This window comes from Coloeus monedula (genome assembly GCF_965178545.1).
Source record: "Coloeus monedula genome assembly, chromosome: 10".
Classification (NCBI taxonomy): Eukaryota; Metazoa; Chordata; class Aves; order Passeriformes; family Corvidae; genus Coloeus; species Coloeus monedula.
The window spans coordinates 13520492-13539649 of NC_138790.1; the positions used below are offsets into that span (position 1 = coordinate 13520492).

Genomic DNA, 19158 nt, shown 5'->3' on the forward strand with positions numbered 1-19158 from the left:
TATATAAAACATACTGCTTCTATTAACTCCCTGAATGGAGACTTTTATTACAGATTAAATATGCCATGTATACATTTACCTAGTGTAAGTTATAAACCCAATTTACTTAAAAATAAATTTAGTATTTCTGATCAACTACTGCTTTCAGTGTAGTCCATGATATTTACTGTAAAGCTCTATTTAAATTTAAATGGGAAGTCCTAAAAATTATTTTCTAGAGAAAGCACCAAATCCTCCCTTTTATTTCACTTTGTATTACTCTGGAACCAAAGAGCACTAAAAAAGGTAACTCAGTTCCTTCATCCACAAGTCTAGAGAAACTGAAGTTGGGTTACATATTTCATAAGTGGTTATGCTTCAAAGCCAAAAATTTCATGGCTCTGTAACAGTGCCAAATATTCCATAGTATCTTTTTACCTGCCCCACTCATTACTTCCACTATCATAGGCTGTTGACTGAAGCATTTCTTCAACAAAAAAAAGCAACCAAGAATTCCTGCAGCAAATAAATGAAGGCCAGCCTGTAAATGAGGTTCTCTTTTTCTGAGTTTTTCGTAGTTATTTGAAACTTAATGTCTGAACTCTGAGAATAACATGGAGATGACCCAATTAAACTTCAGGCAAGTACACTTAGCCTGCTGCTAATATCTGATCTTATTTTTCCAAAGGATTTAGTTAAAATATCCTAGTCATTTAAAAACTGTTATGTTTCTTCACCTTGGAGATATAACCATTTTTTTCTCTGATTCAAGCACAAATCTGCACCATTGTTTGAATTTGGAATGTATTATGCTGGTCAGAAGAAGGCACAAATTTAAAAGTAATTTTTGATTTTGAATGCTACACACATTGCAGACTGAGATTTGCCATAGAAGATGAGATAAAATATGGAACAGATTTACTCTCTCTCAACATATTATCACAGAAACTTGATACCATGAAGGTATCTCACATGGGCTTTTTGAAGCTGCAGATGATATGGATATAGCTCAGATGCAGACCCAGAGACATTATTATGAGAGAATCTGTCTTCTCTTAGAACAAAGACCAGAAGAAATATAAAGCAAAATAAGAGAAGGCACATCAGTACATCTGAATATCTGAATTAGCTGGGGACAGGGTGGTGGTGTGGGGGGAGACTTGGATGTGCAAATGAAGAGTCAGCTGCTGCTGAACTGCTGTATTTGTATTGCTCTCCAAGGACTGTTTCCTAGATTGCTATGCATCACTTTTGATATACATACAATTACAAAGAAAAATCTTCCATTTTACTTCAAATTGTATCTTCAGGCAAACACAATTGCCTTTTCCTTAATATTACATAATACCACAAAAATGCTGTTTACAGGTAGACTAGTCTTAAAGATACCATGTTTACAGGGATACAGTGATGTAGCTGATTTTATTTACTAATTTGTTACCATGATCTTGAGAAACCAGCAGAGATGATTTTCAGAGTATTTTTATTTAATAGGTTTTCTGCAATTGTGATTGAATCTATAAACATTTTACTGTTGGATTTACCATTCAATTCAGCATTTTGTTACATAACTGGCATCCTTTAAGGCATATCCAAAACCCAGTACTACTGAAAAAAGATAGCTGAAGTTACTAACATTGGCTTTGAATTGGTACAATTAAAAGTAGAGTATGATTATACCAGAGTGACTTATTATCAGGAATAAAGTGGATAACTAACATGTTCTGTCAGTATCTAGCAATATGTGAAAATATTCATAAAAGTTACTTCAATGTGGTCAAAATTGCATCAGAAACCAGACAGAACAGATGTGAACTCTTTCTGTGCATACAAAGTTGCCTCCCAGTCTTTGGCAACTTTTGGTGCGATGACACGAGCAGATCCCAAAAGCCCTAACAGCACCCTCTGTAAAGAGATGTGGGTAGGAAAGTATTTCTGCAGTGGAATTTTTGCATTTTAGATTTTTGTACTGACTTATACCAACACTGATTATTGAGCCTCAAAAACCTTCAATGAAACCAGTCCTCACAAGGCTTCTGTCAACAACCTGGAGAAGGCTGAAAGTTCTGCAGCAGCTGGCAAAGTCAAAAGCTCAACAACTTCCATCAGTGGAATAAAAGCTACGTAAACATAAAATGCTTGTCAGTGGGTTAAAATATCAGCCCAGAGTGCGAACATGGGCATAAGCGCTTTAGAACCTAATCAGGCTATAGCTAACCAAGCAAAATAAAAGCACTTAGAATTGTTTAGGCTTAGTTATATGATGAGGGCTAAAGCAATAAATCTTAGGATTATGGAAAGGAAGATCTCAGCAAAATATCCATATGTACACCTACCTACCTACCTGTGGAAATTCAAAGATATGGATAACTGCGGTATCAAGCACCTACCCTTAGTATTTACGGCTTTTTTTTTTTAAGAAATTTGTATTTTGACCCCCAAAATATTTAATGCAGACAGAAGTATAAAAAAAAAGTAGGCTCAAATCTAAGAAAATAGAATCCAGCTACTGAAATGATATGTCTAAACATAGGAACTACCTGTTAGAGTCAAGCTAAACAGAAGCCCTATGAGTATTTAGCTACATTTGTGTCAAAGCATTGAGAAATAGGTTACAAAGGACCATGACTTTTCTGACCATCAATGCAATCAGGGAACTGCTTCATCTATGACTTGCTTCCTTTCCCATAGCTCAGTAGATAGAACACACCATTAACAAAACAGTATCTGCTTTGGACGGGAAAAGTCAACAGCAACTGAGCCTGCTTACTTTTAGCAGGTATATCAGTGAGGTCCTACAACATTTTTAACCATGTTTAACCCAAGCACCAGAACTACTTGAAGCCTTACCTACTCTACTGAAACATTCTGGCCCCTACCAAGAGGCTACTGCTGGCCCTGATTCAATCCAGAGATAAGCTGATTTGGGGAACTCAAAAATCAATTTATTTTTAAAAACGCAATCCTTTTACCTACGTTCCATACTTGAAACGTTATGCTTTATCAGTACATGATAACTGATGTAGGAGTTAAATGACACATGAATAAGCTGCACCTTGCCATAATTTCCCTGTGAAACCACCTATATTCTCATCTGCTTCATGCGCTTACATTTCCACTTCCTTGCAGCCTCCTTTACGTTAAACTTGATATGAATAAATTAATGAGGTATGCTCAGTTCATTTGCTTTGCATTTTCTCTCTTGGTTACCATGGAAAAATATTCCATAACAAAATGCGATTGGATAGCGAAATAAGATTTCTTAATAAAGCCAAGAAAACAACTAAAGTAACCTGAAGGAAAGAAGATGGAAATCTGTCAAATCTTAAGAAAAGGAAGACCATAAATTTGAACTCAAGTACTGAGCAAGGAAGAATATGAAGACTTCTGTCACAAAAACACAAACTGAACCAAGCAAGTTGTTAAGACTTCACATACACTGACTTAAAGAAGAAATACATGTTTTTGCTGATGGATTATCATCTTTCTCAAAGCAAAAGACAAAAAGCAAATAATAGCACCACTCTTCAAAGTTCATCTAGGGTTCTCAGGGATATTACTTCATTTTCAGCTATATTACATTAATCAGTCTAAATAAAGTACTTTTAAAATTATACTTGCATATAAGTATCCGTTTATTAATACTTAGTAAATAATTGTAAGAAAATGCAAATGCCAAAATAGTAAGTCTACAGAAAAGCAGAAAAACACAGTAGCAATACTGTGAAAAAGATGATTACCTGACATAGAGGGATCTCTTCTGGCTGGTTCGCAAAGATCCTGATCCTGAACTAATGCTACTGTTCATCATCTGCTCCCGTAAATCATGGATTTTAGCTTCAAAACGACTGTATTCTGTAACAAAGGCATGGCAGTTAATTTCCTGCCAAACTTCAGCTATTAAACTGAAAGAAAATCTGAAATAATTTTGATTAGGTGAAGAAAATACACAAGAATATTATACTTCAAAATTTCTTGATTGGAATCTATAGTACACAGTAACTATTTTTTTCTAATTAAGACAAACATTTCTACTAATAATTATCCATTTCATAGAAATAAAAAGACTCATACAGATAAATTTTAGCCCATGATAGAAAGGAAACTTCAGAACATACATATGAAATACATGTTTATAATCAAGAACTATGTATTTTACATTAAAAATGTAAAAAAATGGGAATGAAAACTGTCTTTACTTCAAAATTACTGGATTTGATTGAGATAAGAATTTAACACTACAAGGTGGGAAATATGCAAAACATCTTCTGAAATAAGACTGTGTTCCTCTGGGAGCTCAGGAAAGGAAAAAAAAAAAAAAATCCAGAATTCTGGCATGAATCTCAATTCACTTGTAAACAGCATTAGAGATTCAAACTGGCCCCACAGAATTATGTACAATGTTAATCCTGGAAAAACGGATTGTGTTCTTAAGCAGCACCATGTACTAATAAAACTATGCTAAATGCATTTGATTTTAGCTACAAAGGCAGGCAGGAAAAAAACAATTGCTTCTTCAGGACAAACATCTCCTGAAGTGAGGTACTTACATGCTGTCAGCATAAAATACGAACTCAGAGCAAGTAAGTTTTTCCTTCAGCTGAATAGTTTGGACTTCAGGATCAACAGATCCACTTGTAAACCCTTCCTAGTCAAACGAAATGTTCTGCAGCCACCACCTTCCCCAGGAGACCACGTGATGCCAGATTATAACAAGCCAACACTGGGAGAGCCAGGGCGTGTGTGCTGCAAGCAGCTGCTGGACTGGCAATGAGCCGCTCTCCTGAGCTGCACCCTCACTCCCTGTGGGCACCACAGTTATTCAGGAAGTGAAAGACTGGGAGAAAGGGCTCTAAAATAAAAAATCTTGAGAAAATCTTTAAACTAAGGCTCCTTCAACATCCATCTAAAAACTGTGAATGTTTTATCATATTATGTTCTGTGACCCTTTCTCCCCACACACTCATCATACAGTGAGCACCAATAGCATCTATAATTAACCCTATCCAGATTATGACAATATGAACAGTCTCTTAAATAACCCTAACTTTTGTCCTCTATAAGCAAAAGCTAGTGGCTTTTAAAGATGTCTTAGTTTTTAAAATAGCACCAAGTGCCTTTTTACAAATAAAGTTCAGATCAAAAACTTTACCAGCACTAAATCAAACTGATGAGGTTGTTTGACAAGAGAATAAAAAACATTATTTCCACGACTACTGATGCTGTCACTAATAACAAAAGAATGTAAGATGACAGGAGAGTAACTGAGGAGGAATGTGAGAAAACGACATTTTTTAGAAAGCAACATTCCTTAGGGGAAGGGCTCAGATGCAGTGAGAGAACAACTCACTCGTGCTGTGCTACTGCTGCCCTGCAGGGCCTTGGGTAAGTCACCTCATTTTACTCATTTATACCCAAGAAACGACAAACCTAAAAGATCTGTGTGCCCCTAAGTGAAAGGAAAGTAAGCACAGAAAAGATCAGATAATCCAAGCATTTTCCTGTGCTACTGCCTGTTCAGTACTAAAAATATCTGCAGCTCTTTGTAATAGCTACTGGAAAAAAATACAAATTTCTGTATCATGTGTCATTTGCTTGAAGAATCAGACTTCCTCCTATGCAGCACACAGATGTAAGAGGGTTACCAGGGAGGCTATTTCCCAGTATTGCTTAACTCTACCCCGTATCTCATCCTCATGTTGCTGGTCTTGCAGCTTCCTGAATTAATTTAATTTTTCTCATCAGGACTCCTGGGAAGTAAGTGCTGAATGAATGACAGGGACATCTGTAGGAGTAAGGAGGAGAATAATTTCACAGAAGCTCCTGCCATATGAATAAGGCAAAAAAAGGAAACTAATGGGCTGGGACTGAGAAGGCTTTATGTTTGAAAAGAAGGAGTGCCAAGAAATTTCATATTTAGAAGAAGCTTAAGCACTGTGCAGTCAGAATCTGGTGAGCTCCCTTGATGTAGAGCTAGCTAAAATTTGGGTTATATTCCTCATAACAGAATGTTTTGTGAGGAACAGGATGGATAGAATTCTCACCATCATTGGGTTTGGAGCTGAAAAGTACACAGGATTTTGGTTTTTAAAAAAAGAAACCTTAGTATTACATACAGTGGTACTGAAACTAATGCTGGAGACAGAAAATAAGACAGCAGCAGGACTCTTGATAGCATCAGAAAAGCAGTATCTGTTTGATACCCAAAGGATCATCACCTGTCCCCTGGTAAGGGTTGACCAAGTAGGGTTGGTTCAACTTCAGCACTATAAAGTGTGAGCTCTGCTAATTAGACTGGAAGAGGCTATATTTCTATCTCTGTGATAGAGCTGGATATTAAGTGTCTTTTGCACCTTCAATCTCTAACTTTCCTTCAGCTTCTCATCTCTAGATTCTCACAAATGCTAGAGAACTATTTCTTTGCAAGTCCTTTCTTTCTTATGGGTATGCATAACAACCATATATAGTGTATGACAAATTTGATATTTGTTCCCCTAAATCACAGTGCACACCACAAAAAACTTCCACATGGCTGTGAAAAAATCATACAATGCATATATAAATACGTAACTTTTTAAAAAAAGTTTTGTCACGTCAACATTCTAGAAATTTGGAGCTGGAACAGGCACAGTGGACAAGATGAAAAGGACACCCTGCTTTCTTGGTCAACAGGAAATGAAGAGAAGGGATGTGTTTGATTTCTGGTGTAGTGTTATCAGGGTAACCGAATAGAAAGGGCGCAAACTATTTAAATGAAAAAGTAAAACTGATTTTAACCCAAATGAAGCAGGCTGGTCATAGGAACTCCACTTACAAATATGCTTCCAATTTGCACAGCCATCACAACACTGAGACTCTGAAATAGTATTTTAATAAAAACTATGGTGGTACAAGAAACACAGACGCCCACCCAAAAAGAAATTCAAAACCAAATGAAAACCACACAATCCAACCTCTCAATCTTTTCAGGAAAGAATTTGATCAGGCTCCAAAATCGGGTGTATATGCAACAGCACTGAATGAAACTTCACTCAGAATCTCTCACAAGGTCTAGATTTTAGGAAAGCTGCTGATGCTATTCATCAAATAAAGGGTAACAGGCAGCAAAACTAACATGAAACAAAATAAAATAAGAACATTAGAATAAGGGCATTTCTACTTGACTAGAATTTTCTCAAAGTTTCCAAGAAGTTTAGAGGCAGGGAGGGAATAGTATCTGCCATCATAACAGAGAGCTCGAGGAAGCACAAGCACCTCCTGCTTCGATTCATGGCATTTATCCAACAGAACCCCACCATCACCAAAGAAAAAAAATCCAAAGCCTACTCAGGTTTACACATAATCAGTTGTTAAGAACATAGGATGAATACATCTGGGCTCAAGTTTAAACTTTAAAATTATACTGGATAACCAGATGGTGCAAAACTCGACTAAATCTGCTCTATTTCATGTCTGCATGCATTCCACAGCAAGAAACAAAAGGAGGGAAGATTAGCAAATCCTAGTAGATTACTCTGATTCCAGGATGCTGAAGTGATTTTACCTAGAAATCTGTAGTGTGTTCAATGTCAATATTTACTTGAACAGAAAACTGGAACTCCAGAAAGGATCTGATCACTGAAACTCTCCTGGACTGCCCATCTGGCAGGCAACAAAACACAGAGATACACAGGAAAGTGGTGAATTGTCTGTGCAGGCAGGGGAAGAGGAAAATGAGGCCACAATGAAAATGCATCTGGTCTGGAACACACTTTCTAGCAAATGGGGCAGGAGAGCAGAAGGCTACACAAGGGATGGGAAATTCAGCAAGCAGCACAGAAGGAACAGCAACTCCAGGAAGCAGGGATGTGCATACAGGGAACAGATGGCAACACAGCGCTGAGCAGCAGAGATTCTTACATATATTGAACCCACGTAGAGCTGAAAAAGTTCGCTTTAATTAAAAAAGTATGCCCCTTGCTTCCCTCTTCCCATCTGTCTATGGAAAGCCCTCTTTAGCAGGACCCATTGGATCTGTCTAAGCAGAACTCTTGTGCTGACAATTTTATATAACTACTGATTTATACTCTTTTCTCAACTCTCAGAATATTCGATTTTCCTTTTCATGGTGCCTCCAAACGGGGAAATGGAGCCTGGTACTTAGGATAGCCACCATCACACTGATCCTGTATTGATCTTCCGTTTGTTTTTCTTTTAAAATTCATGGACCACATTAAAAACATCATAGATCATTTTTGAGGAGATATTATTTTGCTGCAATGCTTGTCATTTGATATTAACATTGCCCGGGAGAGACCACAATGAATTCTATGTGTAATTGGTGACTCTCATGCACTCTAATGTTTAATGAGCTTGTATCTCATTAATCACTTGAAAGACTAGACCAAGGAATTTCAAAAGATTAGAGAAACTGCAGTTGTATTTAGTTAAGAACAGCTCCTACAGAACTGGGAAAACTCAGAAAGAGACTAGGTCCAGTCACTGCTGAAGTGAATCCACTAAAAATGTTGCTGAAGACTTAGCAAGCATGCACAACCAATTTTATTTTGTATATTAAAGAGTAGGAGTGAGGTTTTAAAGGATTAAAACATGTGTAAGCCGATTTACAGCGTCTATCAGGGCTATATATAGCAAAACTCTTTTTCTAATCTTGATGGGTCCAGCTTTGAAGATACTCTAATTGACTAATATAGATTACTTGCAAATGAGTAGAACCAGGTACAAAACAAACAATAACAGAAGCCTGGAAAACCAGGGACCACGTACCCAAAAACAGGGCAAACTTTACTTGAAGTATTTTTTTCAAGAATTTTTCATTTTATGAAATTGGGATGCACTGATCTTTCTAACCACTTTTGTTTAAGACAATCCATGTCATCATCTAGAAAGCAAGGGAAGCTCAGCCTTGATAAAAAACAATTAATGAAAACTAAGTTTTGTACAAGAGTTATTGGCTTCATGCTACCCCAGCTGGACTTTTGCAGACAGAAGATTTACAATATATTTCAAGGCTAATGCTCAGAAAGCAATCTTAGCTTATACATATGAAAATGGTACCATTTCCCAGAGCTTTGTTATTCTCTTTTGAATTCCACTAGAAAACAGTACATAGATGCAGCATTGTAAACAGAAAAATCAGCCACACACTGGCCATTGAGCAGAGAGCTCTAACAAAACATTTTTGTGTTCCCCCCCTTTTTTGTTTTTCTTTTGAGTCTTTTGTTTTAAAGACAAGAGAGAATGAAAAATATAAAGTTTCCATTAACAAAACTGAAACAATGTGTGTTAACTATCTATATGAACAATGTAGGTTCAGAAGCAGATGTTTTACAAAAATACCTTGAAGTCTTCTCTTGATGTTTTGGTTCCACCTTCTCCTAATCTTACACTGATCCACCAGATCACCTAAGAACATGAAGCTAATCTGATCACTTAAACATCTTACCACTCTTTCAGAAAAGAAATTATAATTTTATTTTTGGTATGTCAGGTGAATCCTTGGGAAACAGAAAGGACTGCTACCCTTTTCTGTCATGATAGGCTTATATGAATTTTGCCCTGCTTTCAGGAAAGATGATGTGACCAGTGAATGACTGCTGATGCCAACAGACTTGGCCTGCTTCCTTCTTCAAGGCCCTCCAAGAGCAGCTTCACCGATTATGTAACTGCAGTTAATGTTATCCATATCCTTAACACAGCTCAGTTCTGATCTAGCAGAGTATAACTACACTAGAAAACTTAACTCACTAAATTATTTTCTACCCAATTTCAATCAAATATATATTTAATATATTTTTTGGCTGTTCTATTATTTTTAAACACATAAATGTACTCAAGATATAATACAGTTATGGCAGCCTACTGGCACCTCATACCTTTCTGGAATGGCAAAATCTAACCTTCCAGAAATTCTGAATTTTGAGGCAACATTATTATTACATCTCAGATGGCCTTTTAATTTGAATGAATATAATAATGGATGTCAATGTGAAACAGAGCCCCCAAGAGCTGTAAGCCTCTGCACAGTCCTATACTTCCCCCTTGCTGCTCCTCTCCTCACTACATTCCCTTCAAGCACTCAAGTTCCTGTATCCCTGCAATGCAGCATGATCATAATTCTGACCACTCCGAATCTCCACTCCCAGGACATACACATATATCCAAATTGCTTAGTGCTTCCTCTCATTCCTCCTCACCAGCATGACAATTCCTCCTTGCCATTCTACCTCTACAGGAGACCCAGAGACACAGTAGTGTGGCACTGAGGTGTCTGCAGAACCAGGGAGCAACATGACAATGAAATGGAGCAGAAGCCACTACAAATTAAAACGGTTTATCAAAACAATTTTTTTGTACTGAACCAACAACACCTGCTTTGAAACTGCTCCAGATCACAGTACTTCTTTTCCAGTGGAATTCACAGTAAAGCAAAATCCCTTTTTATTCATGAGTGACATCTTAAAAGCAGGTAGAAATTTGTAGTACAAGTAAGGGAGTAAGGAAAAGCTTCCAAATCAAGGTGAAAATGAGAACAGCATCCTGACTTCCCAACCACATTTCTACAGGATAATTCCTGTTTCACAAATTCTTGCCCATCTCCTATTATAGATCCCTCCTCTACAGCAGCATCCAGCCTCAGCAGGTCCAAACCCACTGATCTGCACAACTAGGGAGATTCTGTATCCACACCCATGTCGTGTATGTACCACAGAAGGATGTACCAGCACAACCCAATAGGTGACCAGTTTCCAACAGTAGCTCCTGGCAAGTTTCAAGATAAAGCCTGGAATCTACAAGGAGAAAGGTCAACTGAGTACAGGTGTGGTCATGCCTGATGCATAAGCCACTTCTGTAAACAGCAGAACACACTCACATTCCATGTTTGACTTTTACCTGTCCCAAAGAGTGCTGGCAAGTTGCTGAAATTTAATTCAGTAGAGTAGAAAAACTTTGTAAGGCATCCCTCAAATTTACTGAACACTCCTAGAAACTAAAGGAATACCCAGAAGGACATTTTAAAGAATGAAATTATATCTGTTTTCACTCAATTCCATAACCAAGGAACTTTGTGGAGATTTAAGGGAAAGAAGTCAGCAGTTACGTAATTTGAGCCCAAATTCAATAAAATCAATTTCATTCAGCCATAGTAGCCTACCCCAAATCCTGTAATTAGAGTTTAGTTACCATGGATTTGAAGCGACAGATACGGAAAATTCAACCCTTTGCACGAAAAGAGTTTTCAGTGATTCATTTTTCTATAGCCTAACTCAGGCTTTCCTATGAGAGAACTGCTTGCAAAAATCCTCTTTTCCCAAAAAGAGGAGGAGAAAGATAAATGGGAAATTTATGATGGGAAAATAGGAAATGTGATAGGATGTAAAAACATAAATTAGCATTCCCCATCACATCTATGAACATACAAACTGTCATATACAATTACAGGGAGTGAAGTGAGCAGGTCCCAAGTGTCTTCCAAATGCTCCTATCATACTGAATCTCTTTACTTGGTTATAATCAATCCTGATGGATGTCTAGAATCTCCTTGATCTGTCCTAGCTGTCAGCATCTTTTACAAAATCCTGCTGGATTCGTAAATATAAATAAAATACATATGCAATACAAGCAGTTATACCTGATGCTCTCCATCTTTATGAAGACATTTGAGAAGTACCAATGATGAACAACTACTTTATGAATATTTTAATACTTGTTAACCTGTTTCCAAATGGCATAAACAAAAAATGAAGATAATTATACACACACACACACGTATATATATATATATATATAAATAAAGTATTCCATGTAAATGACTCTAGTGAGGAGAAAAGACTCCCATGTAAAGATATAATTTAGGAAATATGAAGATGACCAAAAAACATGCACTTTTATAAAGTGCACTCAATCACACGGATGATATTTTCTATTTGGAAAGCCAAATTGCAAACAGACTGCTTTCCTATGTTAACAAACAGTAACCTTTAAGGAAATATTTTTTTTACTAATCTCTGAGGTATAAACAGTGAGTATCTGATTCAATTTTCCTCCCACACCAGACCTGACGAAGCTGACAGCTGGACTTCCATTCAAACTTGCATTACGAGGAGTAAGAACAAGGCAGAGATGTCAGACATCAGTAACTAGAGCTCTCTGAGGTAGGCTGGCCAAGTCAATTCATTCTTTGCCTCCAAAGTACAATGGATCTCAATTTGCTAGTTACACTTTTCCTTCATGGCATACCTCAAAAGGGTAGAGTAAGCCCTAATGTGACTCTAACATCTTCACTCCAAATGGAGATTTTAAGCACTGTTTCAGAAAGAAAGGTGCACAATGCAGACCAAGCATCTTGAGGGGAGGAATCAATCCTTTCTTTGATTAATTTATCAGATGTCTGCCCATAATCTAGGGTAATTTGAGTAACATCTCCCACATGCATCCTCTCAAATGGGCCCTATAAGTCTTTGAGAACTGAATTCTCAATACAGCTCAACTGCACACAGTCTTGTTCGGAATGCCTCAGTAGCCATGAAGGAATAAGAACAGCTCTAGCCTTGAAATCTACAAGTGACAGTCACAGTAATTTCTAAGAGGCAGCGTATGTTGTTCTGAGCAAATCACTGTGCAATGACACAAATCTCAGCAGTCAGTCAAGTACCCCAATACACAGTGCAATAAAATAAATTATCTACTTGGACAAGTAGTAATGAAGAAAGCTGTTATTTCCAATGCAGAAAGAGCAGGAACCATCCAAAATGTTTCCTTCTCTTCTTCTAAAAGGTTCTGACTTTCAAAGTATGAAAGGATTCTTTTCATCTTAAAGCCTGAATCCTAGAAAGAAAGGACCGAAAAACTGCTGATTTTGTACGAAGTCTACATATATCCTTTGGCAAGTGAAAAAGAAGTGTTTGAGTCCTGGAAGCACATATTCTACACCAGAGAAACATTTGTTCTTCTCCTACGGGCCACACCTCACCATGACTTCCTGGCAGAAGAAATAGTGACCATAAATGCCCTCTTTGAACAAAAAAAGTGCTCAGGCGCTCAAAAGGACAACTCAGGGATAAATAAAAGCATACATTTTATTTCTCAATTAGGTGAGGGGCCCCTACCCAAGAAGCAAGAGGGTGCATAAATTTGACCCACTCATGACAGCACTGAAGAGCCAAGAAGAGGATAGGCCAAATGTGTACCAACAGAAATATTTGACAATTCTGACACAAAGCCAAACCAAATATTTCAGAACCAATGCTGACCTTACTATTCTTTTTGAAAGGAAGAGTGAGTGCTCTTAGAAAATGAATCCTGGAACACAGCAACGTACAGATGGAACATGTGACCAGGATACACCCTCCTGAGACAATACAGGCATTGGCAACAAGGGCTGGCTGCAGGGATTTCACCAGGAAGCAGACATATCAATCATTTGGCCTTATTATGAACAGAGTTCCTGGGTCAGGAGAGAGATATGATATTGATGCAGGTGGAGGGGTTGGGGAATGTGAAAGCTAATGTTTCAAACACTTGGGGAGTTCAGGATAGAAGAAAGGTGACAGAAAAGAAATAAAGAATGACTAGAAGCGTGCTGCTATCAGCCACCTAACAGATGAAGGCAGCAATCCTGCTCCACATCCAGTCCTGATGAACACCTACACTTACCCCTTGACAGTACTGCTAAAGGAAGGTTTCAAACAGACAAGTCTCTGCAAGGAAGATTCAGTGGTGGGCCAACCAATTTAGCAAAATTGGAGAAATCTGCTGATCATCACAGTTCATAAAACAAACGTCTTAGTATATATAACACCAATAATAGATAAGTTTGCAGACTCAAGATAAGCATTTCATTTCAGACTATTAAATTTTTAAAATCACAAATAGACAAAGGCATTTGAAATGTGCTGCAGAAATACAAGGGGACAAATACGTGTATGGATGCAGTGCTCTGCAGAACACACAGGGATGGTTAATCAGCATCAGCTGCACTCTAATCTGGACCAGAAGAAACTGCGGGATAAATAGAAATAACAGCTCAGTGTGAAACCGAAGAATGAAAACCTTATGAATGATGGTCATCTGAATCAACACAGCAAAGAAGGAATTAGTGTTCTATCTTCCTACTATTAAAGCATATAAACCCACCATATTAAAGGATAAAGACAACTGGAAATAGAAAAGAACAACAGGGTTTTTCTACTCAGTTCTGGATTTACTAGATTAATTTTCACATTATGACAGTGGCAACATTTACTGAAGAAATTAAAATTCTGAAATGGTGAAAGCAAGAAATGTAGCAAGCCACGGCACCAACACTTGCAGATATTCCTATCTGGTCACTTGCAATTATGCTAACATGTGTGTGACAACATCCATTACATTATTTGTTTCTCCTCTCCTCAGAAGATGTGGTAGGTGGAAGGAGTCTGTAGATTATCTTTCTCTGATTTTCAAGTCATACAAGAGAACTTGAATGTATAAAGCAGCCCTTACCTTCTGGACGGTACTGAGCTACAATAGTCACTGCTTGGCCTGCGTTCTTCAGGGCTGCTGCTGCCTGTTCATGGGTTGCTGCTTTTAGATCTACTCCATTTACCTACAAGTAATATAAAAAAAAGCTCTTCATCAAAATTAATGCTTGTATTTATCACCACAGAACACACACCTGTGGAAAAAAATTACCTGGACACAAACTAGTTTCCATACCATGTGAATTTCCCCTGTTCCCAGTATCCTTCCTGAAAGCAAGTGTCAATAAAATCCTCTCTCACACACACCCCTCTTAAGAATTACTGAGACTATCATAGTATATCACTCAGTGAATGGTCAATTTTCTTCTTGTTTAAGTGTGTTTTCTTTCTTTTTAAGGAGACACAGAGAATGTTATTTTTTGTGATGGTTCAGGGACCTTCTTAGCCAAAGAGTGCCTACAGACCATGCTGTCACCACATCTAGTGAGAGACAACACCCTCTGTGAATCTGGCATTGTTTTCAATGCAGCAGATTCAAAAATAGCATCACAAAAAAAATGAAGCAGAAACGTGTGTTCCACGTTTTAGACCAAAAGCACTTTTCATAGTTCAAACTAAAATAAAGATGTGCTTTAATATCAGTTTTAGTAACAGCTGTTAAAAGGACATAATTCCTCTTAAATAACTTCCAAACTACGATGTAATTGTCCAAAGAAATGATTCTCCATGAATTAAGTAATTTCACAAAGAAACACACAAAATATATATGACCTTCAATACTAATATAGAAAAAGCCCTTAGTGAGGTATGAGATGGATCTCTGTAAGACTAACAGGAAGTTCAGCAGTTACTGCAGGAAGTAAAGACCCAGTTTTAGACACTGCTGCCAAGTGTCTCCATCTCATTAGAAGGCTTATTTCTGAAACCAGCATTCTTTCAATTTAGACACACACAGCCCTCAGCTACCAGACTAAGATAAGTTAATGTCTTCACTGAATGCCTCTGAGAGAACGAAGTGCTATTTTAATCAGGTTATAGATGAGAAACAGGCAGACTAAAATCCTCGAAGATACTTTGGAAGTATATTGGCATCTGTTCCATTATCTCAAATTTAGCTCAGTTAATAACATTCTTTGTATCTCATTAATTGGCATTAATATGCAGGGAGGGGGAAACTTTTCTTGCTGTTTAAATAAAAGAAGCAAGGAATCCTACAGAAATTATCCGATCTCCTTTCCTAAGCTCTCCACTCAGGTCAGCTGGCCCTCCTGCAAGGATGAAAGAGATGAAAATTCCTTCTCCGTCTTCTCCTCCAACAATGTTGAAACCAAGACCTGTTGATCCTCGATGTAAGACGACCTTTCTAGGCTCTCTGAAGGAAAAGAAAGGAATGTGAAATCTCGGTCACTAGACATGAGTAAAAGTAAAATAAACAATTAGAAAAGCTTCTAGATGCAAAATAAAATCCCCTCACTGTTGTTAGGTGAACTGAACAAATCTGTATGTATGTATGTATGAATAAATAAATTCCTATTATACTACAATGCTGTTCAGCACTAAATGTCATTACTTAATGTTTTCCATCTTGTTCAAGAACATCAGTATAGGTTGTGACATTCTCAAATACATTTTCAATTTCAGTGAAGCAACTGCAATTGAAAAAGTTAAACTTAACCAAGTTGTTGCAATCTCTTTCATAGGACACCCTCCTAACTTGAATGAGGGGAGGAAAGAAGAAATATTGATAAGACCAGTCAAAATCTAATGCAGAAAGACTCCTTCCAAAAATCTACTAACCTGCTACTCGATCTAATAAAAGTAAAGCATAAGTGATCTCAGAAAAAGACATTTCTAATAAAGCAGAGAAACTGTGCACTGCATTTCAAAAATCACTAGAGAGCACTAAAGAACAATTAATGGACATTAAGTATTTGGAGGCATTAATTATTAATTTACAGGATAAAGTAAGAAGCTGCTTTCTTTTCCAAAACAAAAAGTATCATCTAGTCCAATCTTTAAAAATCACTCAATTTTTGCACTAGCTATTAAATCATCTTAAGGTCGAATTCTTAAATTTCACCTCTATCAACTATTATATTCATTTTTTCAGAGTACTATTCTATTACAAATAAATGACATTGTGAAAAAAATATATATATATTGCTCTGGATCACACCAATACATTAACAAAAACAGAACAGAAGAGAGAACAGAAAGATGCAGTATCTTTTAAAACAACACTCAAAATTTATAAACTTCTTTTTGGGATGGAGAGAATGTAATATGAGAAGGTAATTCAAAGAAAATCTAAACATTTTTCTGAATAGCCCTTGCATATCGGAAGAAATCTAAAACCAGCCTTTTACAGTAATTTTAAAGGAAAGCAGTAAAACCATATTGATATCAACAGGATGGAATAATTTTGGCTTATATGTCTACCTAACCCTCAGTTAAAAATCAGTACAAAGACATATCCTACCTTCCACTACACTAAAATCAATTCTCCAATTCATTATGCCACTTATGTTTCAATCCTGGGTGGACCCTGCCTTGGAATCTGAGTGACATTATCCATATCAGATGGTGGTATAACACAGAATTCAGCAACAGCATACTGAAAACTCAGTATAACATCCCTATACTTGCAGAACAGAAGGGCAACAAAATTACAACAGCTTCCTTTTATCAGCAATGATGAACAAAAGATTAATGCAATCTACTGAATCAGTGAAGGAATGAACAGTCTGTTAATGGGAAAGGATTAAGAGCTCTCCAGTCTTTCTGGGTTTAGAATCCATCAAAACAAACCTTTGTCTGTGGGGGCAGAGAGGATCCAAACATTGTTTGCTTTAAAATAAGAAAATCCCTGGTCTGCTCATACTACCATCCTAAAAATCTCTGTTAACGCAGGCAGCATTCCCAGGGCGTTCTCTTTTTAACGCTATTCCTGGACTGATACATCAACTGTGTGTATAGATACATATAAATATACCTAGTTTTCTCCTTACAACAATGTTCACAAGAGTTAAAAAACTAGCATCTATTTCTTGAAATAAAATATAGCATTCACTAGTATTTTGCCCACAAACACATCTTGGAGCTTCCCTGGTTAATCAATTTGACACTCAGATTTGGTTATTCATTACCTGGTAATCTCATCATCTCCAAGCATTCCCTTGGGAACTGGTGAATATCGCCCTGGTGATGCTGGGGGCAGGGACTGTCCCAGGTAGGCAGATGGAGTGATATGGTTATCCACTGGCTGAGAGTAAGCTTCACAGAGGTGGAAGAAAAACAAGAAAAGACATTAGGATAAGACAGAAAAAGGGCTGGAGGAACTGAAACAAAGGCGTGACCTCTTCTAAAAATGAACTATAGCAGTTCAAATGATATATTATAACTATCATAGCTCTAAAATACTGTCTTAAGTCTGCAAATTCCCAGGTCTCCTCACCAAGTCAGTAAGCAAATTTTTCAGTTTGAAAAAAAGAAAACTTTTTTAGAAACAGTTACTGTGGGTAGTTGAAGCCCATGGGGACAGTCTGGAGATTTATCTGTTTTAAAGCTGTCTTTAACTTGACTGAAGCAAAGTTTTAACTGAACCACAATGCACATACTAGAAGAAATTTAGCATCTTAATGATTACAATTGACGGAAAATATTCTACAACACCAGGAGAATTGTTTCAATAAATAATTAAGAAGGTGCATGACGTTTCCAAGTTAGGCACATCAATTTTAAGTGCTCATTAAGGCACAGTCATACCCACTGTTTGCTATTACAAAGCATGTTCTACAATTGGAAATGTTTTTCCTGGTGTATGTACTTCAAATTTTGAGGCTTAAATATGAAGGGTGGGGACACTTCACAGATTCAATATTATGAAAGTTGCCAGACTCTCTTTGCTCTTACCTTCTGTATCTGATGGGGTACCTGACCTCTGAGGATTTACACTAAACCCAAAGCTCTTTAACTGAACATACATGACACAGATTGCAGAAGCAATCTGCATATTCTCCTTTTTTTTTCTTTTCTTTTTAAACCATTATCAAAAAGTTTCAATCATATACAAACTTATTAAGAGTACTCTCTTGATATCTATCTATATATGTGATTTTATAAATACATATATACACACATATATATACACACAAACACACACAATATATATTTGCTAAATAGGCATCTTTCAAACCACCCAGGTCTGGGCGAGACTGTGCCTGTAGTTCTAGATTCCTAGTAAACCTGTGTGCAATAAATTCTTCACATGGCATATGCATCAGATCAACACTGTCAGCATTTCAGCAAGCACTAAAATCCACTATTAAGAGCTCCAGCAGTTTAAAAGCACTGGGTGATAATTGTGCTATTCAGACACACCAGCCCTCAGTTAGTTGCATGAGACTGTGCAGAATTTTTGGAAATCATAATTCTGGATACACAAGAGGTTTCAGCAAAATTCAGAACTGAAGTACAAGAGGTACCTGGTGCCCTTCTATAACAGACAGATGGAAGCTCCCTCACATTGCTTGGCTTCATGAGGTCTAAAGCAAAGAGAATGCTGCTTTTGCTAAAACCAAATTATCAACATAAGCATTCACATCTGACAATTCCCTAAAATTTAGGAACTGTTCAACATATGTGATTCCTAATACAGTTTTTTAGAACAGCAGTAACACACACATATTGCACCTTCATCCTTCTACTCCCTGCAAGG

At 37.1% G+C, this 19158-nt stretch overlaps 1 protein-coding gene across 4 annotated transcripts in view; it reads right to left on the minus strand.

Moving 5' to 3' along the window:
• Nucleotides 1–19158, minus strand: part of DLG1 (discs large MAGUK scaffold protein 1) — a gene marked incomplete at its 5' end in the record, with an annotated part of 83264 nt that overhangs the window by 23377 nt on the left and 40729 nt on the right. For all 4 annotated transcript variants that reach the window (XM_082288382.1, XM_082288380.1, XM_082288381.1 and 1 more), the window contains 4 exons: nt 3720–3834; nt 14464–14566; nt 15657–15813; nt 17588–17714. In XM_082288382.1, the coding sequence (XP_082144508.1) occupies nt 3720–3834; nt 14464–14566; nt 15657–15813; nt 17588–17714 (502 nt within the window). The remainder of the gene's footprint in view (nt 1–3719; nt 3835–14463; nt 14567–15656; nt 15814–17587; nt 17715–19158) is intronic.